Raw genomic sequence first — 24,570 nt, forward strand, 5'->3', positions numbered from 1 at the left:
TTCATACAAGATCCAAGAATTTCCCCAATGTTTCCAAGTCACCACGCTCTGTTACTGTTAGGCCTTTTCGCATACCTAGTGCTACAAGGGCCTAATTACTCACGTTCCTAGATTTTCTTCTAGGACTCCTGCTACTACACTGCTATTAGCCGAGGGATAACTTCTACCAATATTAACTAGTTATCTGGCGAATACGATTACATGTCACCAAAATCAAACTATTTGTCGACGGAAAGATCTGACACAACAACAGTTAGACTCAGACGATAGCTGTGCGATAACACCAAATCAAACAATCTACAAATATTTAATTTTGAGAGTATGCAACCTAACGTACTTATCAAATAACTAATTAATATCAATATAGATTATGAACAACAATTAACAAGCAACCTCATAGGCTATAAAACATTTTAAGTATTAGACAATTCTATTATGTAATTTCTAAAAAGATCCATAGCCTATGATAATAAAAAGAATTAATAAGTAAATTTAAATTATCCTAAAAGTAATAAATATATTTTTTTTTTCAATATTGAAAATTAATCCTTACAAATTTAAATTATAAAAGTTCTAAAAAGCACTTAATTTTTTAAAATATTCCCATAAAAATCAATATATAATACAACTTTAATATTATTTTTTTTAAATAGTTCGTCGTTAATAATTAATAACCAGGAAAAGGAGAAATGCTATTTTGGTATTGAAACGAAGACGGAGAATTTGGTAGTTCTTCCGAAATCCAAATCACCGTCCAAGTATCAGAGAACACTTGCAGTCGACGTACTCATCTCCATCGCCGATCTCCGTCGCTCTTCTGCTAGATCTCTGCGATCAGGTAATTTCTTTCGCGTAACTCTCGGCGACACTACCGATGTGTTCTTGATTTCGTTCTTGCTCAATTCTTAACGAGATTCAACATTTGCTCGGAGTCTTGTTGCCTAATTGACGGATACTTGGCTTAATTGCACTAAAATTGAATTTACTGGTGAAGATCAGGTTTAGGTTTATGGATTGACCACTAGTAAATTGAGAAATTCGATTTTGTTGTGCGTAATCTATCTTCATTCATATTTGCAAGCCTTGAATTAATACTGGTTCTGTTATTTTAAACTGTCTGTTTGGATGTCCAGTTCAATGACAGGTGTAGTACTAGTATCAGTAAGCTAACTAAAACATGAGAAATTTGATTTTAGTTGGAATTGAAACTTGTTTAGTTCAGAAAGCGAACTTATTTGCTTCTATTATGTGTAAGCCATGGGAAATATGATCCCAGGTTTAGGTACATGGTGAACTGACTACTATTTCATGACAATTCTCATACCCCAGTATCACCGATTCACTGTAGCAAAGCTTTGCACATATTGCTATTGGCTTTATCCACAATGACGTGCTTCAGTTCCATGTTCTTGCAGATCATTTACAGAAGCCAAACAATAACCTATGGGGACTGAAAATCCCAACCATGCAAATAACTATCCAAGGCCAGCTGCTACACCTTTTGCCCCTCCTCAAAGCAACACACCTTTTTCATCATCTCGTCCTGTAGCTAGCTCTGCTTTCAGGCCAATGTCTCCCCCAAGTACAGCACCATCTTTTCCTTCTGGGCCTGTGGTTGGACCAGAAGCTCCTGGTTTTAGACCCATGCAAACTGCTAGACCTACTCCTCCATATGGCCCACCAACCACCGGACCTTTCCAGCGGTTCCCAACTCCACCATTCCAGGCACCTCCACCACGTACTTCACCTGTTGGACAACCAATATTGCCTCCAACAACAATCAGACCTCCAAGTTTCCAAAATCATCAACCCCAGATACCACCACCAATGCCTATGGGTTCTCCACCTCAAACCATGAATGGTATGCTTTCCAACTCAAATATGCAGCAACCCCAACCTTCAATGGGTCCAGCTCATCCTGCTGCTGTCCGTGCCACCTCATCATCTCCTTGGCCTGGCTATCCGGGTATGCAGAGTAACACAGCAACACCAACAGCACCAGGAGGTTATGCTCCACCTCAGCCCACCACATCCACCCCCTTTCAAGGTGGTTTTGGACCAACCCCACCCCCACCAGGAGGTTATGCTCCACCTCAGCCCACCACATCTGCCCCCTTTCAAGGTGGTTTTGGACCAACCCCACCCCCACCAGGAGGATATGCTCCACCTCAGCCCACCACATCTGCTCCCTTTCAAGGTGGTTATGGATCAACCCCACCGGTTGCATCTCCTCTAGGAATGTATGTAGGAGGGTCCACACCTCCAACGGGAGGTATGCAAGGATTGGTAGAAGACTTCAGCTCACTTTCTATTGGGTCTGTCCCAGGATCTTTTGATGCTGGGCTTGATACTAAAGTGTTGCCAAGACCATTGGAGGGTGATGTAGAACCAAGTTCTTTTGCTGAAATGTATCCAATGAACTGCAATTCTAGATATCTGAGGCTTACAACTAGTGCCATACCAAATTCTCAGTCTCTTGTTTCCAGGTGGCACTTGCCTCTTGGAGCAGTTGTTTGTCCACTGGCAGAAGCTCCTGAAGGGGTGAGCATCTATACAGTCGGAGCAATTACAATAAAAATATAATCTTTTTTATTATATAATGTTAAATTTATTTATTTTTTCTCAGGAGGAAGTGCCAATTGTTAATTTTGCCACAACAGGTATTGTGCGTTGTAGAAGATGCCGTACATATGTGAACCCTTATGTGACTTTTACTGATGGTGGAAGAAAGTGGCGATGCAATATATGTGCCTTGCTCAATGATGGTAATAATGCTTTAAATCCATTGTAACAATATATCTACTGTTTCTCATAACTGAAAATGTCAATATATCATCACATAGACTAAATGACTATTGAGTAGGTTCAAACTGACAGCCTAAACTACCAACATGACATCATCAAATCTAACATCATAACAGTGAGACTAACAAGTTCCCTTTTAACAACTGAGGTTCCTAATATGGTCATGCTAATGCTAATCAATTTCTATCATAATGTACAGTGCAAAATGACTATTTTGCCCATTTGGATGCCACCGGAAAAAGAGTTGATTTAGATCAACATCCTGAGCTTACAAAGGGTTGTGTGGAATTCGTTGCTCCAGCTGAATACATGGTGCGACCACCAATGCCACCACTATACTTTTTCCTGATCGATGTATCGATATATTCCGTTAAAAGCGGAATGCTTGAGGTAATGCCTGTTGTAATCTTGATATGTTTATAATTATTTATATATATATATATATATATTTTTATACCTTATGTAAAATATCATGTATATTTTTTTTAGGTGATTGGACAAACCATCAAGTCTTGTTTGGATAAGTTGCCAGGCAGCACCAGAACACAGATTGGGTTCATAACTTTTGACAGCACAATTCATTTTTACAATATGAAGGCAAGTATTAAATGGCCTGAAATTCTCAAAACATGTTTACCCTTTCTCTAACATTTTGCTAACTGATGTTGAACTTTTTTTTTTGTTTGTTTGGATTGGCAGTCATCTTTGACACAACCTCAAATGATGGTTGTCTCTGATTTGGATGATATATTTATTCCGTTGCCAGATGATCTCCTTGTGAACTTATCAGAATCCAGAACTGTGGTGGATGCATTCTTGGACAGCTTGCCATCCATGTTTCAGGACAATGTGAATGTGGAATCTGCTTTTGGGCCTGCACTTAAAGCAGCTTTCATGGTTATGGTTAGTTTCCTCAGTCCTACACCACTTAAAAACTTGGTAGTCTGTATTGACCATTGACCATCATAGGCTTTTTTTGTTTGATGCAGAGTCAACTGGGAGGGAAATTGTTAATTTTTCAAAGTAGTCTTCCATCACTTGGTGTGGGTAGGTTAAGGTTGAGAGGAGATGATATTCGGGCATATGGGACAGATAGGGAACATGCTTTGAGAATACCAGAAGATCCTTTTTATAAACAAATGGCTGCTGATTTTACTAAGTATCAAGTTGCAGTCAATGTTTATGCCTTTAGTGACAAGTACACTGATATAGCTTCGCTAGGTATCTACTCATATTAATTAATTACCCTTAGTTAGTTAACTTACTTTTTTGTTTTTACTCGATAAAAAAAAAAATATTAATTTATTGTTTTGTTTTTAGGTACTTTGGCGAAATACACAGGTGGTCAAGTCTATTACTATCCAAGCTTTCATTCTGCCATCCATAAAGACAAATTGAGACATGAGTTGGCTAGAGACCTCACTAGAGAAACTGCTTGGGAAGCTGTAATGCGCATCAGATGTGGGAAAGGTTAGTCTCAACGTGTTTTTGGTGGTGGAATTAATTTGCAATTCTTTTGACAGATTTCATTGCTTTTATAAAATCTTGATGAAATTAATTTATTTTTGTTAAATTGTGTTATATATAGGAGTTCGTTTCACTTCATATCATGGAAACTTTATGTTAAGATCCACAGATCTATTAGCACTTCCAGCTGTTGACTGTGACAAAGCTTATGCAATGCAGTTTGCTCTTGAAGAGACATTACTCACAACTCAGATTGTCTATTTCCAAGTTGCTTTATTGTATCCTTCACTTTTTCCAAGTTTCCACATATTTTGGAATAAATATATAAAAAATATAACCAACAAACAAGAATCTAATTGTTTACAAATAAAATACTTAACATGAATTGAAAGACACACCTCATCTTCGGGTGAAAGACGTATCAGAGTACACACTGCAGCTGCATCAGTGGTTGCTGATTTAGGAGAGATGTATCGCCAGGCAGATACCGGTGCCATTGTTTCTTTGCTTGGTAGATTAGGTAACCAGATTTTTTCTTTTTATTTTTTTTTAAGAAAAAAAAAAGAAGAAGTTATATAATAGTATATTTAAAATTTTAATTATGTGTTGTAGCGATTGAAAAATCTTTGTCGTACAAACTGGAGGAGGCGCGTAACGCGATCCAGCTAAGAATCGTGAAAGCCCTTAAAGAATATCGTAATCTGTATGCGGTTCAACACCGTGTGGGAACACGCATGATCTACCCAGAGTCATTAAAATATTTACCTTTATACGGATTGGCTTTATGTAAATCAACAGCACTTCGTGGTGGCTATGCTGATTCACAGCTTGATGAAAGGTGTGCAGCTGGTTTCACCATGATGGCTTTGCCTGTTAAAAAGATGTTAAAGCTTTTGTACCCTAGTTTGTTACGTGTCGACGACTTTCTTGTCAAGGTAAACTTTTTTTTTTTTTTTTTCTCATACTTCAGTCTTGCTATACCAACAACCCATAATAACAACGTAGCTATATTTTAAAAATTAAAATAAAGAGTGTGTGGGAGTTATGTGCAGGGGAGTGGACATGGTGATGAGTTTGAGAAAGTTTGTAGAAGACTGCCACTTGCTGCAGAGAGCTTGGATTCTCGAGGGATTTATATATATGATGATGGTTTTCGTTTGGTTGTGTGGTTTGGTCAAATGCTATCCCCTGATATTTCCAGGAATCTGGTTGGGGAAGATTTTGCTACAGATTTCTCAAAGGTTTTTTTTTTTTATTTTTTTTATTTTTTTTTATGTATCTGTTATATTTATACTCAAGTGAAGTCACAGATGTTGTATTTAAAGAATAAAGAGTAATAGTATGTATGAGGTTTATTGATTTTAGTTGATAAAAAATTCAGGTAAGCCTTGGGGAACGTGATAATGAGATGTCAAGAAAGCTGATGGGGATACTAAAGAAACTTAGAGGTGCAGATGCATCGTATTATCCTTTATGTCATGTTGTGAGACAAGGGGAACAGCCTCGTGAAGCTTTCTTTTTGCTTTCAAATCTTGTTGAGGATGCGGTTGGTGGTATGAATGGTTACGTTGACTGGATACTTCAGATACACCGATCAGTTCAGCAATAATCCAATCAGGTAACAACAAATACCAATCTACTTCCATTAATTTTTTTTACATTTTACTTTTGAAAAATCAATGCCATACATATACAAACCAATTTTCGCTGCTATATTTATATTTTATTTTGGTAGATTTTTCAATGTAATCGATAGAAATCAAAGTAGACCAAAAAGAAGAAGAAAAAAGGGTGGTTGAAGAGGCTTTTTTGTTGGTAAAATACTCCTTTTGCTCAAACCTCTTCCGTTTTAGTAACTGGAACAGAAAACTACCCAAAGCGTTTTATTAAAAAAAAAAGGTCAAACTCAACCAAAATGCAACTAAAGCGCTTTTTTTTTAATAAGTAAAAAAGTTATGGTTGTTATATAACAATAACAAGACATGTTCATGTTTTTATATTTTAACAAACAGGAAAAAAGTTTGCAATTGGTTTTACTACTTAACCAAGGGCAGAAGCAGATTTTGAGGTAAATTGGGTGGGGGAAGAGATGTAATATCCCTACAACCTTTTTGGCTAGGTTGATTGTTACAACAACAAGAAGAAGAAGCTGGTTCCATAGAAGAAGAAGAGAAGAGAAGAGAGAATGGTTATGTCAAAGCTTTCATAGACTAGTGCTATATTTTTCCAAAAACCCATCTATAGTGTTTTAATTTGTTTTTTTTTTTTTTTTTTTTTTTGTGATGAAATTTAACCCTTGATAGATTTTTTTTTTTTTTTTTTGTAATTTTGATTTGTTTTAGAAAAGTTTTAAGGTGGTGTGGTGTGTGTATACATAATAGACATGTTTGTATATTTGGGTTGAATACTCGTATTTTTATTCCTAAGCAGTGGAACCGAATTCCTTAGTTGACCCACCCATGGTATGGCATCAACCTCACCATACTTCCTTTTTTTTCGTAGAAAAAAATACTATATGTTATTTATGTGTTCTTTAGTGGTCATTAATTCTTTTTTCATAAATCATTCTTGTTCTTGGTTGAGGCACTATTAGCATTTCTTTTGGCCTTTTGCTATGAAATGATCCACTTCGCTTTAGGGGCCAACATTTGGACCAAACTGGACTTGTTGATGCTTATGGATTCTGGGGCCGATTCCGGGTTTGGGTACCAGTTTTCTGGTTCTTGTATCCACTGGCCGTTACAACTTTATTTGTATATGGTACATGATGTTGAACCCCTACTAAAAGTTAGTTTTTTTATGTTAAAGTTTTATCTCGAGGCTTAAAACGAATATGTTTTTTTGTTTGACTGTTCATTTAAAATAAAAATGTATATTTTTATTATTCATTTTAGATAAAAAAAGAAAAAACCGTGATTATTTATCCTAATTTTGAAGGAATTTAAATCAATGAATATGAAATAAAAAATGACACAGTTATAATCTAAAATCATGTGTAAATTCTAAACTACACGATGAAAAAAAATGTTAATTTGATTTCAAACAAATGAGATATACATGTTCTAAAATGTTTATAAAATACAAATTACAAAAAAACTAATTATTAAGCATTCTAAAATTTCGGTCCAAACCAATTTGCACTCAAAACCGGTTGGATTGAAACTGCAAAAAAAAAAAAACAAACAAACAAACAAACTGAATTTGGATAATACTAAAAACCAATAACCAGATCTCCAGTCTTGGTACTAGTCCAAACGCTCAACACTACTTCGCTCTTTTTTTGTGAAATGATGCAACTTAAACACCGAATCTCTCGTTTGGCAAACTCACATTTTCTTTTTGTATACATATAATTGGCATTTCAACAAAATTTATGAGACTGTTAATTGTTCTCCATGATCTTCATTTTCTCTTACTATGTATATATATAATTATATACTAATATATCATAAAAAGGACCGACATGAATTTCCTTAGAAACGACGTAAAATCTCATTTATCAATGATCATACATTTATTCCAACTTTTTCATTGTGATTTATTTGGTCCTTTGAACCCGTCGAATGAGGGAAAGAAAGCAAATTTGCCAAGGCTAAGTGGTTAAAAATACATTTCGTTGTATACGTCTGTTGAAATGCTCTCGAATAGTCTTTTTCCAATCCATTTCTCCAAATGTAGACGGCAACAGTTGTGTGCCCCATACATTTACTTGTGCTATTGAAAAGGCATTGCAAAAAGGAGATCTGTTTGGAAGATAGCTAGGGACTTTGATCCAGTAATGCCAGAGATTATCGGTCAACTCTTTCTTTTGCTTAGGTAAATTCTTTCTATCCTAGACTTCCTTAGGGGTGTTAATATCTTGTTGTCTCTCTTTAATGTTCATGCTGCTCATAAAAAGAATAAAACAATGAATTGACTTATCTCTTTTGTGAAACTCCTCTTGCTTAGCAAAAATTTTCTTTTGTTGTCTGTGTTAAAAGTCATAACATCATATTTAAGTCAAACTTAACATTTTATTAGTCTTGGGTTGTATTTTGTTAATGTCTATTTTGTAGGGCTAATATGGTAAGTTTCTGATGATTAGTTTTGTAAGTATATTTTGGCTCAAGTGTATTTCTTGTTAGATTAGTATTGATGTGGACTGCAGAGCATTATTCTCAAAGATGTAAAGGAGCACAGATCTTTTTCCTAAATGGGTCAGGTATTCAATCTGTTCTTGTAATCGTATTAAATTAGGACTGAAAGTTATGTTCCGAGACTCATTGATGTTGGGAACATCGGTTTCTTGACTTTTTTCACATGGCTTCTCCGAAAGGTGTCTTTTTTTTGTTTCTAGATCCTTGTAGATCTTCATAGATTTTTTCGATCTGGAGTTTAATGGATTAGTGACGTAACCTGTGACAAGGCTAATATGTTTTTAATGTTACACTTGTCACCCATTAAAAGATAAAATATAAACCAAAATCAAACTTTTTGATGAAGTCATCAACTCTAAAATAGAAAACAAATAAAAAAAATATTAGGTTGATTTGCTTGGCTAAAAGCCTAAAACACATGTACGAACTAAAACAAATTGATTTTGTATTGATAACTCATAATCATACAACTCTAAGAACTAACATAACTTACAAAATCGAAAAACAATGGCAACTGTACATCCCTAGTCAAAACCGGTGCATTACACTCAACAACATGTGCACCACTCGTAGTCATCCGAATCAATGCATGCACATATTTCGTGATACACACCACTCACATCGGCTTCAACAGCATCCACCCCTTCTATGTACAACAAATCATTCATTCACTTTCACACATCAACCGGTCACCAAACTTCAAAATTACCGATATGCCCCCCAAGCCAACCCCACCCCGAGCCACTTCCCGCCAGATCTCTCCCACCTGAACCAACCCCGACCCTTTCTTGTCCATCTCCGCCAACCCTTTTCGTGCTATCTTATCGAGGATGGACACCATACCCCAGCCCCAAACCATTTCAGGCTCTCCACCAAAAACACAACTCAAGTCACATCTCGTTGGTTAAATAGTTAATAATATCCAAATCAATCCACATTACCCCCATTTAATAGAATTTCTCAAGGTCTCATCGGGCAAAGTCCAAGAAAACAAATGCCCATCTGAATCACCACTTAACAACAACTTCAAGTCACTTGAAAGATGAAGCGCAGTAACTGGGTGGTTATGCCCCTTAAGCACCTTGTGCAGCACCAACGTATATTCAGGCACTTTACCCCCTCTAAGCCCTAACCCACAATGCACTTGAGCAGAAGGATGCTTGTGGGCAGTTCGGGCAGTCTCCGAACAGTTATGAACCATTTGCCATACCTTAATCCCCCCACTTTGATGACCCGATATGTACCAGTTCGTTTCCACCCAATCGGAAAACGTACAAGTCGCCACCGACAGAATCAAATCAGACGGAAGCTGAGACGTGTTCACCACCGCTAGACAGTCTCCGTTCACACTCCAAACCGCCAGCAAAACACCGGCAGCAGTCACGATTTCTCCGGTCAAATCGTTCATGTACAGAGCAGAGATCGGAAAAGGGAATTCCGGAAGCTGCCGGAGAAAAACTAACGAACTCAAATCCCACATGATGACGGTGCAGTCGTCGGAACCGCTGACAATCATCATGTAGGGTTGGGAGACGTAGATCCGGGTGATCTTAGCGGTGTGGGCACAAAGCGACTGCTGTAGGTTTAAACTTCGTGGTGCGCGGGGCCCACCGTAGCTTCCAATCCGCCAGACGCACACCATCCCGTCGTCGGCGCCGGTGACTAAGAATTGACCGTCGTGGCTGGCACTCGCGCACTGGATCTGATGGCCGCCGTGAAGGTTTTCATGGGTGGATAGGAGGCGGTCTTGATCGTAGCTCATGAATCTTAAGCTCCGATCCGGGAAACCCCAGGCGACGTATTTGGTGTAGGTTCTGGGCTTGATAAAGTTGTTTGGGCCCACTGTTAGAATCTTATCGTTTAGGGTGACGATTTGGGCGATTGGTGACGTCATCTTACGGATCTCGTGTGGGTTGAGACGTGGGGAGAATTTGAGGGGATTAAGGGGGTGTTTTCGATCGGTTTTTCTTTTCACGTGAGGCCTGTGGAAAATCTGCTTCGGTGTTTGACCAAAGTGGTTAATCTGAGCCAGAATTGCGGCTTTCATCGAGGGATCGGCTACTGCGTCAATGTCTACGCTCCCCTCGTATGTGTAATGGTAAAAAACATTAACTGCTTCCTCAGCCGCCTGTTCAAAAAACCCAAGTGAAATTAAATCCCCTTATCATTGAAATTATCATTATTATTATTATAAAATACACACACAAACGCACCTTCCCTCGTTGTTTGTAACCAAATATAAGATCGATCCAGTGATGCAAATTCTCTGAAACATAATCAGATTCCAGAGCTTCTCTATGCTTCTTGATGAACTCTCTAGCACTACCTTTGGCCCAAGGAGGCAATCCAACATCTCCAATCTGGGGAAGTTGAAAATTATTACATTTGCATTTATCAAAACTCAAAATAATAATAGTAATGAGAACAGACCTTTTCTCCAGATTGTTTCTCCCCGAGGTCAAGATGAAAACGGTTTTCCAAGAATTCTGGCAGATAAAAGAATTCTGGGATCAATTCCTTAACATCCGATGTGTTGGATTTTCCAGCAGCACTTGACCAAGTATCATGTATGTTATGGAAAAGTCGGTCAGCATGGTCAAACTGCCCCCCCTGAAGCTTTTGATTTTCTGAACTAAATGGTGGCAGCCTTATCAGATAGAACAGCACAATTCCGGCACTAGAATAGTGAGACCCGTAATGAAACTTGGGAATCTCTGGATCATCCCAGCTCTCAAACCTGACACCAACAAAAACAACCCCATTACAAATAGCAACCTACTTTCATTTCTTTCTATTACACCAGCTTTTACTGTATTTTATGAATTATTATTTTTCCTTATCAAGCCATTGTACTTTCACCTTCTTTTTTTCTTTCTTATTTAGACATTATACTTCGAAAGATCTACCGAATTACATGACATTGCTATATCCTATAAATGGGGTAGATTTTCAAAGTATGAAAGTGCATTGCTATTTCTTGCATTTACCCACACTTTACTAAAAAATAAAGAAGGCCAACCTTTTCTTGAATTCCAGTTCCCCCTCCATTGTTTGGCATCCCATAGGCTTGTCAAGCTTCCGGAATGTTTCCGGATTGGTGAAGTCCAAATTCTCATTCTCATAATCCGACAAAATCCAAGGGAAAACCGGATACTGAGTAAGATCACTATACCCCCGGCCCGCAAGTGTATTAACATGCATCAAGTACTGGAAATTACTAATTTCCCCATTTTGCCACATCTTTGAGAATGATTTCTCCATAATCTTAAACGTGCTTTCCTGTTTCACAGCCCCCGAAATTGTCGGGTCCAGCCTACATATATTTTAAACAAAACAAATTTCCACAGGTCAACAACAAAAAAGAAAAGAATAAAAAGATTTTACTTTTATGTTGATGAAAAAAAAACAAACATACATACATGGTGTTTTTTGGAATATTGATTGCATTCAGATTTTTAAAAACTTCCTCCCTCTCTTTTTTATGGAAAACAAGAAGATCATTACATCCATCCATGCTGAATATTTCAACAGCAACAGGACGTAACTGGTAATCACGTTTTGATATCTCATGGACAGTATTAACCTTCCACATCCGCCATAAATGAGGTACATTTCTACTATTAATCGCCTTGTCCCTCCCCCATGCTCCACTATTGTGGGCCCACGCCCTTCCCCCAGCGGACACTTTCCCATTCGTGTCCCATGACGTCATCGAATTTGTCATGCTTGAAGACGCGTCTTTTTTAACCCCCAAAGCGCGATCGATAACCGAGATATCATCTTCACTTTCTTTTTCACATATGCATCCGGAATCATCGATGTAGAAATTCTCGATAATGTAAAGGGAACGTTCTCCTATTAGAAACACCCCATCATGTTTATCAAGACTCACGACTCTTTCACAATTATATTTTGATTTTATTTTCTCGTTATGTTCAAGATAAGGTCTAATCAAATACTCCCCGTTGTCACTTACTTCTTTCTCAACTTTCTCCTCTGTTGTTGTGATTCGAATGTTTTCAGAAACTATAGAAGCGTCCCTTCTCAATGAAGGTGGAGCAAGTGTATTTGATTTGATACTGAATTCTGCAGCTGAATGTACGCTTGCTTCATAAACACTATCATCTCTGTCTCTTCCATCATTCCACCCGATTCTAGTGGACCCCCCCACGTCTTTCACATTATCAGATTCTTTAAAAACCGAATCATCATACAACTCCTCATCAAACAATTCATGAGGTAAAAAATCAGACCCACCGAGGTCAATTTCGTCTTTCTCCCTAGTCAATAAAAACTCTCTTCCACCTTCAAACTCCCCGTTTAAAATCGTTTCAATCATGTCGAATTTTAATTTACACCGTTCGATCTTTTTCCGCATTCGATACGGGCCTTCGATTGGACAAAGCTGCCAGTTGGGCTCTTCGATTGAAACCGATTTGAGAACTGGGAAAATACCACGTTCATGTACAAGTTGTTGTAAATGTGTTTGCCATTCACTTTCAGCATGGAGCACCCATCCGTATTTATCTTGTCTCACAACTCTCAATTCTGTACACATTTGATCACAAACCGATTCCAATGCGATTCTTCTTTCGTTTATTTGTTCCCAATGTCTTTGGTCAAACTTTCTCGACTCCTTTGACTTTTTAGCAATCTCTTTTTTCCGACGAGCATCCATGTTTTTTATTCTAACTCCCGGGAACTTTACAGACCCCGAGATATACTGGACCCACATGATCACAGCACCTTGTTCTAACGTCTTGCTAACAAGAAGCTCAGATGTGTTAAACCAATCGAAAAAAGACGATGTTGTCCCTGTCACAAGTCTGTCAAAACCACCATGAAAAGCATCCAAAACCGGGCCTTGGCTCGGTTTCGAGGCCAGAAGGTCTTCCAAAGCGGTTTTTCGGTAAAGCAGAAGATATTTGAGAATCTCAACAGCTGAGTTTTGTGCGTTTTGTCTATGATCATGTAAAAGAGATGTTAAGTTTATACACAGACAGCAATTTAGATCATTGTCAGGGTTACTAGGGCAGAAGATTAATCGTTTATGAGCCACAAGTACTTGCAACACTGTGCTGATATCAATCACTCCATCTTCAGATCCATGGAAAACCAATCTTTGTTTCTGTTCGATTTGCAAACCCAGGCGTGATAAAAGTTCATCTTCTCCAACTGAGATCAAGAACTGTGGGTGAAAACAGTACATAATCGTTCGATTCATGTTTTTAAACATCGAAAGTATATAAGCATCCAGTTGTTTTGATCTCCCTATTGATAAGATTCCTTTCCCGGGTGGGCCCGCTTGTTCAATTCTACCGTCTTTATTTGCTAACTGCAGCATCGACAATAAAAACTCAAGGGTTTTAAGTACACCGGAAGGTTCCGGAAACGCGCCCATGTAAACACGGTCAACAATCATAACACATAATGCATCTAAATTCGATGACCATCGCACCTTGTCAAGTTTCTTATCGTCTTCTTCATCGTCACGTAAGATTCGTCTTTCTAGAAAGTTCATCAGTCTGCTAAGACACAAACCTTGAAAAACTAATAAAGATTCAGCATCAATGTACAAAGGACCGTTTTCCAAAATGGTTTCGATTGCTGGTGTTGCTTTTAATTGGTCAGTTACAACATCGGAAAGAACTTCTGCCATGAAATCCAGAATGGCAGTTGCTCCTGCTGAACAGGGCCCACCTCCATAACCGGAATCATCTGCATCAAGTAACAGAAGTGGGTTGATTGGGAAGTATGTGTCTGTAGGATTTTGTAGTTGGGTTGTTCGTTTGGGGTCTGAAGATGTATCGTATTCGTTTAGAGATAGAGTCATGGATACAGAAGATGCCATGGAAGGAGATGGAGCTAACTTGGGTTTTGATTCGTTGGGACTTTGCCATGAACTCATTGCAAAAAGTTGTGATGAAGATTGTGCTTTGTGGACCCCGGTGGTTTTTTCAGATAAATATGGAGAATCAAATATGTTTAACGATACACAACTCAGTGAACTTCCTTGGCGAGTAGTTTTGCGACCATGGAAACTGAAATCTTTAGTGTCGGATTCTGTAGTGGACACTTGGTCAACTACTTCAACTGGCTTGTCTGATTCCGGGGTGGTTTTCTGATCATCTAAGCTGAAAATTTTAGTGTCAGATTCTGCAATGGACACTTCAACCGGTTTGTCTGATTCCGGAGTGATTTTCCGATCGTGGAAACTGAAATCTTGAGTGTCGGATTCTGCAATGGCCACCTGATCAACTTCTTCAACCAGCTTGTCTGATTCCAGAGTGATTTTCTGATCATGGAAACTGAAATCTCTAGTGTCAGATTCTGCAGTGGACATTTGATCAACTACTTCATCCGGCTTGTGTGATTCCAGTGGGGGGGAGGTTATGTTATGTGGTTGATATCCATCTGAATTGGTTGTGGCAGCAACAGGAGCATCTTCAGAACTTGTTCCTGGAGGGAAGCTTCCAAGACTTATGGAGGTTTTAGAATAGTGTTCCTGATCAAGTGGCAAGCTATTGTGAGAACTAGGACTTTCATCACACTCATTTAGATTTTTGTCTTCTGACTTCACTTTCAGCTTTTTTGCCATCTTCACAGCATGAGCTGACCTACAATTTACAAACACAAGATTATTAAGGACAATTTACAATGTTTAGGTTAGAAGTACATTCTAATTATGTATATAGATGCAAGTATGTTGCTATTATGGGTAAAATATAAATAAAGTAGGTTGTCATTCCATATAATCATCCATGACATGATACACATACAAGCCAAGGGGAAGATGTAGAACCTGACACAAGAGAAATAAAGATCCACACACTTCTCAAGAAACTCAGCTCTCCTGCACACAGCAGAAAAAGGAGGACAGATTTTGGCAAGATCAACCATGAACCTAAGGACAGAAGTTGCAGCAGCAGGAGCAGAAGCATCTCCACCCATAAGCCTGGCAGCATAAGTTTTGTGCATCAAAGCTTCACCCTGAAGCTCTCCTGTCATCTCTGTACATGCATCCACAAGCTCTGCAACAAGCCCAGCAGCACCGGTTTCATAGGCAATCATTGTTCGAATGGACAGCCTATCAAATGTGGATTTTGCCATAGCAATCACAGAATCTAAAAGTTCTAGAAATTTCAACTCTGTATGACTTCCATCACTTGGCATAAGGGCATGAAAGTCCAGCAAACGAACTTCAGGTAATCTTGGATAAACGGGTTTCCCAAATATGAGACAAAACAGTATGTAATATATATCAGGGGAATCATAGAAGCTAGGAAGCACCCTCACCAGACCTTGGTACCCGCCACCTGTCCGAAACTTGACAGAAAAAGTAGGAGAAGAAGTGAGACACACACCAAGAAGAGTCATCACCCACCTCATAGTTGTAGGATGAACTGCTTCATCAAAAAAGTAAGTTATCAACTTGGAGGAGACAATCTTATGCCATTGTTCAAGAAGCTCTTCTGATGTAATGGTCACTACTAGATCAATTAGCATCTCAAGCAGCATGTTTCTAACAATAATGTGTTTCCCCATTGACTCTCTTAATATCTCATTTCTTGATGTCAGTTCCGATGGATCAAAGGTCATGATCACAAACCTAACAACATGTTCCAGTTCAGAAACCAAAAACCCATCTTTCAAAATCACTCCTACAAGAGTGACTAACTTTTCTAACACAGGAACTTCAACATCACCCCTGTGAAGTGTCACTAACAGATGCTGAACGAGGTTTATCCTACGCAAAACTGTAAGATTATGGTTTCGATACCAATGCATTGAAACTAGATTTTCAAGAAATCCCAGAAGGGAAATTTGTATTGGAACTGTTGCTGCTACCCACAAAGTCCAATCTAGTAACAGATGTTCAACCATATCTGGATTTGAAAGAACAACACAGTTTGATGTTTCTGTTGGTAAGTCAACATTTATATCGAGTTCTGAGATATGACTGAAAGCATCTTTATTCCCTAAAAAATCATCCATATCTCCATGTGAACCACCAGAAGAAGCATCATCATGAAACTTAGACAGGTCCTCAAAGCTGGCTTCTTTGACAGGCTCAACAGGTGACATAATATTAGTTTTTTCCAACTTTTTTGGTCCATGAAACGAAGCCTCACAAGCAGCTATCTGGAAAAAGATGTCGAGTGAATGCATGTCGAATAGTGACATTTTTGGATGTAGTAAAAGTGCTAGCAAGTGGTATCCTCTATATGATTGCATGTCTCTGACATTCTGAGGATTTTGTTGAAGTGCACAAGAAAAAAGTGTTAGCGCCATATGCAGCATGTCTCTGGTTTCAGCTACTTGAACAAGGGCTAAAATAAGGGCTATTCCACCAATGGGACGCATCATTTCGCCTATTGTAGAATGTTTGCATACATAAATATCTCCATGAAGGCGTCCATATCGCGGTATACCTGGAGAAAGAAAACACTAGTAAAAATATCGACTATGAAGATGATGAAGTTGGGTTAAATTAGGATTTATGTCATAATTGGATGTTAAATCATGTTCATGACATAAGCTCTTCTTATTTATATGTATAAGTCATCAATTTATAACAAACGAACCTCCGATTGGAGAAGCAGCAGCTGACAATGGATCAACTAAATTGAGCATTGACAAGGTTCCGGATACTTTGAAAGCTTCTGTACATGTTCCATCGAATGAAAATATTAATTTTTTTCCAGAAAGCTGTAGCGAGAAATTTCTTAATATTTCAAGATCCCAAACAATGCCACTGCGATCGGTTTTAGAGGTGTCTTGCTTATTAGCACTCTCGGGCTTCTGTGTGTTAGAAGAAGAAGAAGCCAATGCCAAATCAGTTTCAAGGGAATCCAAAATGGACATACTTCCACCACCACAAGCCTGGTTTGGGAGAAACTGTAACAAATTTGTGTCTTGGAAAAGACCCCTATACCCTCTGCCGAGAATATACATAAAGAAAATAGAACCAGGTGTCAATACTTCTTCAAACAGATAGCAAGATCGGATTTTCCATGACAGGTCACTGACCCTTGCACAAGCAACCGGTGTCCCGATTGTTACCTGGAGAGACTTCCCAGAAGATGTTGGAGAGTAGCCTAATCTACCTGTGTGTCTAAGTTTTCCATTAAGATACACATGTGAAACACTAGCTTGAAATAGTCCAGCTAGTGCATTTGGTTTGCTGTGTACCACAGCAAGATGATGCCATCTGTACTCATCTATATCTAACCCTGAAAAAGATAATGAAGACGAATGACTGGTTGCTAGGGTTAATGTTCCATCATCTTGAAGATAAATCTCTGCATAGAATGTATTGTTACTACTAACATCTGTCCCACCAACAGAGAATATCCGCATCACTTGTTGACCTGTTGTTGTGGCATCTGATTTCAACAAGTTTTGATATTGAAACCAACAAACGAATGAGTAACCAGCAGCAGGGGGCCATGACCTCTCACCTAATGGTACTTGAATACAAGCATGCCCTGATTTGCTCATATCCATCTCTATAAATGCTGCAAGAGGAATGTTTTCTGAATCTGTAAACCTCTCCATCATATCAACAAGAGTCTGACCCAATTTCATCTGTTTCACTTGCAATATATATCTTATAATCACTCGCAGCTCTGCTGATGTCAACCTATAAGCCCCAAGTACTTCAATGATTCTTAAAGCATGCGGAAGTAGAGAGGATGAACCAGAAAGAAAAGGATATATTGTCTCAAGGAGAAGCTCCACACAACCTAACAAAAAAAATAGCAAGGTAGTTTATCAGAGATCGGATTATTACAAGTTAAGTCATCATCAAATATTTAAAAATATATATATATAGAATGGGAACAACAATCCACAAATTATGTCCAAAAATACCTGCAGAGGTAAGGCTTTCCTGGTTAAAAGAGCCAGCACGAGCAAGTTCTTCTAGAAGTTTTAAAAACTCCACTTGAAGTTTTGGACTAAAAAGCAACAATAAACGGATGAGAACCTTCACTGCAGCAGCATTATATATGTGGTGCTTATCATGATGAAGTGAAGCTGATGGTGTGATTATTCGGAAAGTACTAGAGACGTTGTCAAGATCATCAGATGCTTCACTAGCTTCTGGTTTGAAGGAGGGTGGAAGGAGAATCTCAAGAGCAAGTTCAAAGAACAGCTGCATCACTTGCTTTTCATACTCCATACAGATCAATCCAGATTCGGATAGAACATCACAGAAAGTATGTGAAGATATAATCGCATGTAGTTTTGTTCTATTAACAGCATTGTTGGATGTTCCACAAGTTATGACACGTAACATATATGTGAAAACTTTCATGCAGACTGTTGATGAGGACTGGCTGACATGGCCTTTATCTCCATGGAAACTATGAAGTGTTGTTAGGATAAGGGAAAACCCAGAGGCTTCACCAAATACTCTTTGAGCAGAGCTGTTGGCTCCTAAAACTCGCCATACGGCTCCAAAAATATCACATTTTGCATCATCTGTTAGCTTGTATTGAGATCCTGAAGTGCTGATTACCATTCCACTCTTTGAAGCTTCAACCAGTGCACCCAATTCATCTGGATGAGCCTATGATTGAAGATTACAGATTTGATCACTTATTAAGTTCCAATCATAGAAATAAAAAGCATGCAAACCAATGCCTTAATATTCAAAAAAAAATATATGATGCGTCCTATATATAACTTGATTATACAAATAAGGTGTTACACCTACACATGAGGGGTTAAAAGCTAGTAGAAAGTTAGGGACCGATTCTTTTTTTTCCATTAAGTCATGTATGGGTAAAGTGGTTGAATGGGTTATGATGTCGTAAGGATAAAGTGATGTAGAAATAAAGTATTTTTCTTTTCTAGACTGAATAAACCGTCTGAATGAGACTAAATGACCATTTTACCCTTACATACCAAAAAATAAATCACAGTTTTAACATGAGAGGAGTTCAGGGGGAAAAAGACAAAAAGGTATAAGGTTAGTGTCTTAATCTATTAAGCCACGTTTTTTTTGGCTTAACCCATTAAGTCATTCTTCCTAGATTAAGTCAAAGCGAACAGTCATGTAGAGGTGTCCAGTTTAAGTGCCAGATTATCTCAAAAAGAAACAGTCCCTTAGAAAAGCTTAACAGAAAGAAGCATTGCCAACCTGTGCAGAGTCCTCAATGATTAAGCATGATAATACCCTTAGGACGCCAGCTCGGTGGACATCAGATGCCAAAAAAGGAAGAGCAGTAGCAACACCATCACCAGAACGAAAGATGACTTGATTATGTTCAGCTTTCCTCAATAAAGAAAGCACACAATCCCAAGCAGCTGGAATTATGCATTCAGCTTCAAAAAGAGGAAAACTTCCAGAGCCAGAATCCAATAACCTAGGAGACGATAGAATCACCTCTTTACTGTCTAAATGTTTCATGAAACCGTTTGGGTTGGACTTCCTTTCCATCTCATGAGGGCTATCATTGTCATTTTGCTCTGGGCCCACAAGAAACGTGTGCTGTTTAAGATCATCTAATAAAACATCCAGCACACCAACTTCCCGTAAGAACTTTTTGTACTGTTGATCAAATGATACGAGTTTCACAAAGAATGATAAGATGGTGCGCTTTAATTCGGATGTTACTGGTTGTTGCAACAAGCAGCAAAGTGAAAGCAGCTCTTGCTCTGGTATGCAATTTACAACAGTCACTGCATATTCAAGAATCTTGAGGATAATTTCTTGAAAAGAAGAAGGGAAGCCACCCATGTTTAGGATCAAAAGGGGAACAGTTCGCAACTGTTGACATAACATGTAGTTTTCAAGATGACTTGAGAAGATTTTGAACATTCTATTTAACACCTCAGCCTGAAGCTCCCTGCTATTTGCTTTTAGAAATATGTCCTGAAGCATTTGGACAGCATCTAGGTCTTTAACTTTGTAAGTGTCATCAGGATTTAGACGGTTTTTTGTACCCTTTGATCCAGGGGTCCCGGTTGACTCGGTTGCGCCTGTTTGAGCTAGATTAACAACAACATCAAGCAACCTGGAAAGTGTGGGTGTGAGAGACTCTGATGAGGTGTCATAGGTGTCCATGTCATTTGTTGATTTTGACCCTTCTGAATCGGGATTTTGTTCAGAGTGACTAATTTGAGAACCCTGATCTCCTGAAAGAACTAATGCAAACTGAATGAGAAATTGGTATCCATGAGCATTGTGAATGTCTTCCCTGAGCCTAATACCACCGGCCTCTACAAATCAAAATTATGTCCAGTCAGCATCAATGAATGACTGACTTATCAGCACTATATGTAATCAGGGTTCAATCCAAAATAAATAAATAAACCAAGTAACTGACCATGTCTATATGACAATTCCACACATTCAAGCAACAAGTCCACAATACCCATTGTATAAGCAGGGTCTCCAGATTCAGGACTAAAGCCCTTCACGCCCATTAACAGTACTTTTATCTGCACATGACATATAAACTATTACACATATCAGAGCTATCAGACACATGGGTAATAATGTTTGTCTGAATAAGTGTTGTATACATAAGGTATGTTTCTTTTCTAGACTGAATGATGATCATTTTACCCTGACATTCCAACAAAAAAAAATTCATAACTCATCAGTTCTAAAAAAATATTCATCAATAATAACATGAGAAGATGAATAGGTAAAGCTTAAATGGTTGGTGTCTTAATACATTAAGCCAGGTTTTAAAGCTTAACCCATTAAGTCATTATGTTGAGATTGAGTAAAAAGAAACAGCCATATATAGTTGTCAAGATTAAGTGCTAAACCAATAAAGCTCATTAAGTCAAAAAGAAACAACCCCTAAGAGCATATAGAGTAACTGCTGTTCAAGCAGGAATAATATAGTGGCTAACCAACTACTCAAATCTTGACACATGGCATCCACAGAAGTCTTAAGTTCAAATAATAAAAAAAACGACATGGTTACTCAAGAATCTTAAATTACCAGCTGGTGCTTCCTTATGTAGGCAGCGGTGCTTCCATTGTCATTGGCCAGAAGAAGACCCAGTACCTGGATAAGAGGGAAAGAACAACAATTATATGAGGTTAAAATTAAGACAGAATTTGTAGTCATGAAGATGATGGTGACATTGACAATAATTAGGTGGTGGGTTGGAATTGGAATCTATACAAATGTTTTAAAGATCACCTGCATTGCATGCCTATGGAGCTGAATGGTGTGCAAGGGGACAAGACCTTCCTTGTATCTTGAAAACAGAACCAAACACCCATTGGCAACCACCTCAAAGAGCTGCTTTAGAGAATCATCTTCAATCAAACCTTGAGCAGCTGAAGAATGGCTTGCCAATGCCTTCATGATATGCAGAATACTGCCCTCTACCTTCAACAACAAAACTAACCATTAGCAAACTTATCAATTTTTTCATTTAAATATAAAATAATAACAAATGGCATACCTCAAACCGCTTATCTGGAGCTACATTCTCTGTTACCTCCGAATCCTCCTCAGCAGTGACAACATGTTGCCTCACATTCCCTCCATCAGAACCCAAAAGAGCATCAAGAATATGAACAAGACAACACATGATCCCAGAATCAAGGAGAGACTGTTTATCAATAGGCTGCAAACAATGTAATAAAGATTCATTATTGAGATAGAGATAAAAATTAACTAAAAGCACAAAATTATTTATTTCTAAAAAGGAAAGCTTAGGACATACCCCGGAAACAAGAAATCCAACTGCATGTAACAGATTTGAACCATACAAAATTCCATCCTGTAAAAGTCAAGCATAAATGTATGTACACATAAAAACCAAGTTCAAAACTCCACATTGAATAAGCAGATGAGAAAGACAGAAAGAGAAAGAAAACCTGAGTATCCTCAGAGAAAAAACTTATCACACTTTCAATCTCTAAGGATCTTGTCTTATTGCTAACTTTTAACCTTTCGATATCTGAGACAAATGCTCTACCCACCACAAAAGAAAATATGTGTGTCTCTACTAACCTGTGGATCAACAAGAGAATTACAGTTATTTCCTTTATCGTATTTAATCACCAATTCTACATGGTTGTAGAGCAATTTAATGATTCTTAATTAAAGAATATCAAGGCAATATAAAAGAACAAGGGTAGTTGATTTCATACAAGGTATTTAACTGTGCTATGTTGGAATGCTGCTCTACTAATCTACAGAAGACATCAATAGTGACATTCAAGGCTTTTTCCTTCTCCTGCATGAACAAATGGAAACCATCAACCACATTCAGCAGTTATTCTATAATTAAATAATGATCATGAAATGACTTATAATTGAAACATGCACCAACCGTCTCTGAAGTCGATGTTCTAAACTCTTCCCAAGATCTTTTGAAGTCCAATTCCAGTTCATATCTTTCTCTGCATTAACCAGGTAAAAATAAATGAGATACAAGGTGAAGCAAATGTTATCCTGAGTGACTGAGTGGTTTACAATTTACATTGATAAACAAATATCTAGAAATTAACATTTAAATAAATGATTTCGCCTTAATAGGCAAGAATACTCCATCATTCGCCAAAATTCTTGAACATGACCAAGCATGTGAAATTATCATTGAACTTGCATATGTGTTCAATATATTTGTTTTGACATTAATGTCAAGACCCCACAAGCACACAGTCACACACAATGAAACAACTACATATATCTCATAACCCTTGAAACCACATCCATCTCACATAAACTGCAACCCTTTATAGATGAAAAAAAAAAATGCAAGCAACTTGGTTTTGTCGTTTTGAGCATTTACCATTTTCATTATGTGGGTCATGTGGAATGATAGAAAACAAAGATGTGAGTATTCCATCTACATTTTGTTGAGGTTATAATTCTTAAACCATCTAGTTCCCTTCCTTTATTGTCCAGGATTTTCCAGTTCCAAAACATCAGCCAAGCACTTTAGTTTGTTAACTTCACATAGATTACTACAGGAAAAACAACTCAATTCCAGGATACCTACTGCTCCGAGTTCTTGACAAGTAAAAATAAGATGTATCTCTTTAAATGATCAACAGACATCATTTCCATACTAATGTGTCCCGTAATTGAAAAGAAAAAACGGGAAACAGAAAGAAAAAAGAACTGACCTTGACAAGGGGTCATCGTAGCTTGAAGAAGTGGCATTGTTACTATTCTGGTCAGGATAAGGGGATGAAGAAGATGCAGCTGATGTAGGCGCTGATAATCCTACCTTATCTTTGATGTCTTTAAACAATGATACCCATTTCATCGTTTTAATTAACACTCATCGGCCGGAAAATAAATTAAACAAAACAACCAATCAATTTAACGGCACACCAGCACCGATTATATTTAATATCCGGAGGATCTCCGAGCTCATAAACCCTCCGTCAACTAGTTTCAAAATCGGGATAGAAAAAATATCGAAGTGAGCTGATCGATCGGAATCAATTAGGGAAAAAAATAAAGAAATCAAGATCTAAGATGATAATATTCAATTCTTTTTTTGCTGATCTGTCTGCTAATTTTTCCCCAAAATCAGTGAATCACATTGCCTTAATTTACTCGTGTTTTAAGATTTTCCTTTTACTTTTGGTGCCCTAACTCTAAACTCCGAATGTTTTTGGACGGCAACTCCACGCCTCGTTTCTCGCTCGGTTTTTCTTTCTCTTTCTTTTCCGCCGCTTAAGATTTTGAAATGAATAATATCTTTTTTGCCACTAAACTTCTCCATAATGACAAAATTGGCTCGTTTTTATGGGAATTTGATTAATCTAACCCATATAAACCAATATTTTAATAATAACTAGATTTGAAGTCCATGCTCCGCATGGGCCTTTGGTTTCGGATTTGGATGTCACTATTGGTTGTTATCTGTTTTCGGATTTGGTATGCCTGATTCGTTGTTTCCCCTTCCTCTTGTCTCAAATATCATTCTACCTTTTCTTTCAATTCGGCTCGTGTCTACGGTTTCTTGCCCATAAGCTTTTGGGATAGAGGGCCCAGAGGAGTCCTCACGTGAAGGCTCCTGCTATTAAGCCTTCGTCGTGCCCTGGGACATCCAGCGTAACGTTCGTGAACCTCGTGAAATATTCTCTTACCGTTCCTCATTCTTTTTGTTTGCAACTGATAATGGAGTGTAAGTCGCCTTTATACTTCCGTAGTTGCATGAAGTT

General features: G+C 38.0%; 2 protein-coding genes across 3 annotated transcripts; one reads left to right on the forward strand and one right to left on the reverse strand.

Moving 5' to 3' along the window:
- The first annotated feature begins 670 nt into the window (after positions 1-670).
- LOC145065558 (protein transport protein SEC24 A-like) lies at positions 671-6,728 on the forward strand. 2 transcript variants are annotated; one of them, XR_013688450.1, is made up of 15 exons: positions 671-838; positions 1,416-2,541; positions 2,627-2,765; positions 3,005-3,195; positions 3,295-3,402; positions 3,505-3,708; positions 3,795-4,026; positions 4,126-4,275; positions 4,394-4,550; positions 4,665-4,792; positions 4,885-5,207; positions 5,325-5,513; positions 5,654-5,890; positions 6,008-6,087; positions 6,285-6,728. XR_013688450.1 is itself a non-coding variant. In XM_079012581.1 (14 exons), exons 2-13 carry the CDS (start codon positions 1,444-1,446, stop codon positions 5,879-5,881), a joined length of 3,147 nt encoding a protein of 1,048 aa, XP_078868707.1. In that variant the 5' UTR covers positions 671-838; positions 1,416-1,443; the 3' UTR covers positions 5,882-5,890; positions 6,285-6,728. The 2 variants fall into 2 exon arrangements, 1 of the variants encoding a protein (XP_078868707.1); XM_079012581.1 differs by lacking the exon at positions 6,008-6,087.
- Positions 6,729-8,836: 2,108 nt separating this feature from the next.
- LOC145065885 (protein SPIRRIG-like) lies at positions 8,837-24,039 on the reverse strand. Its single transcript, XM_079012984.1, has 18 exons — positions 23,521-24,039; positions 22,722-22,791; positions 22,540-22,625; positions 22,264-22,399; positions 22,110-22,166; positions 21,846-22,010; positions 21,578-21,769; positions 21,374-21,439; positions 20,744-20,858; positions 19,555-20,636; positions 18,282-18,981; positions 16,994-18,154; positions 15,211-16,840; positions 11,828-15,025; positions 11,428-11,721; positions 10,839-11,145; positions 10,622-10,768; positions 8,837-10,536 (listed from the first exon to the last, which is right to left on the reverse strand). The coding sequence occupies exons 1-18, from the start codon at positions 23,661-23,663 to the stop codon at positions 9,346-9,348; spliced, it is 10,740 nt and encodes a 3,579-aa protein (XP_078869110.1). The 5' UTR covers positions 23,664-24,039; the 3' UTR covers positions 8,837-9,345.
- Positions 24,040-24,570: the final 531 nt, after the last annotated feature.

The sequence above is a fragment of the Lactuca serriola genome, chromosome 8 (genome assembly GCF_051521515.1).
Source record: "Lactuca serriola cultivar US96UC23 chromosome 8, Lser_US96UC23_V15, whole genome shotgun sequence".
In the NCBI taxonomy this organism is placed as follows: domain Eukaryota; kingdom Viridiplantae; phylum Streptophyta; class Magnoliopsida; order Asterales; family Asteraceae; genus Lactuca; species Lactuca serriola.

Excerpts from the sequence above, each read along its gene's own strand:
- LOC145065558 (XM_079012581.1), top strand. The coding sequence starts at position 1,444 with ATGGGGACTGAAAATCCCAACCATGCAAATAACTATCCAAGGCCAGCT. Across the intron at positions 4,027-4,125 it reads CACTGATATAGCTTCGCTAG|GTACTTTGGCGAAATACACA; the intron begins GTATCTACTCAT and ends TTTTGTTTTTAG. Across the intron at positions 5,514-5,653 it reads TTGCTACAGATTTCTCAAAG|GTAAGCCTTGGGGAACGTGA; the intron begins GTTTTTTTTTTT and ends TAAAAAATTCAG.
- LOC145065885 (XM_079012984.1), bottom strand. The coding sequence starts at position 23,663 with ATGAAATGGGTATCATTGTTTAAAGACATCAAAGATAAGGTAGGATTA. Across the intron at positions 22,792-23,520 it reads TACGATGACCCCTTGTCAAG|AGAAAGATATGAACTGGAAT; the intron begins GTCAGTTCTTTT and ends TGGTTAATGCAG. Across the intron at positions 11,146-11,427 it reads GAACTGGAATTCAAGAAAAG|GTTTGAGAGCTGGGATGATC; the intron begins GTTGGCCTTCTT and ends TGTTGGTGTCAG.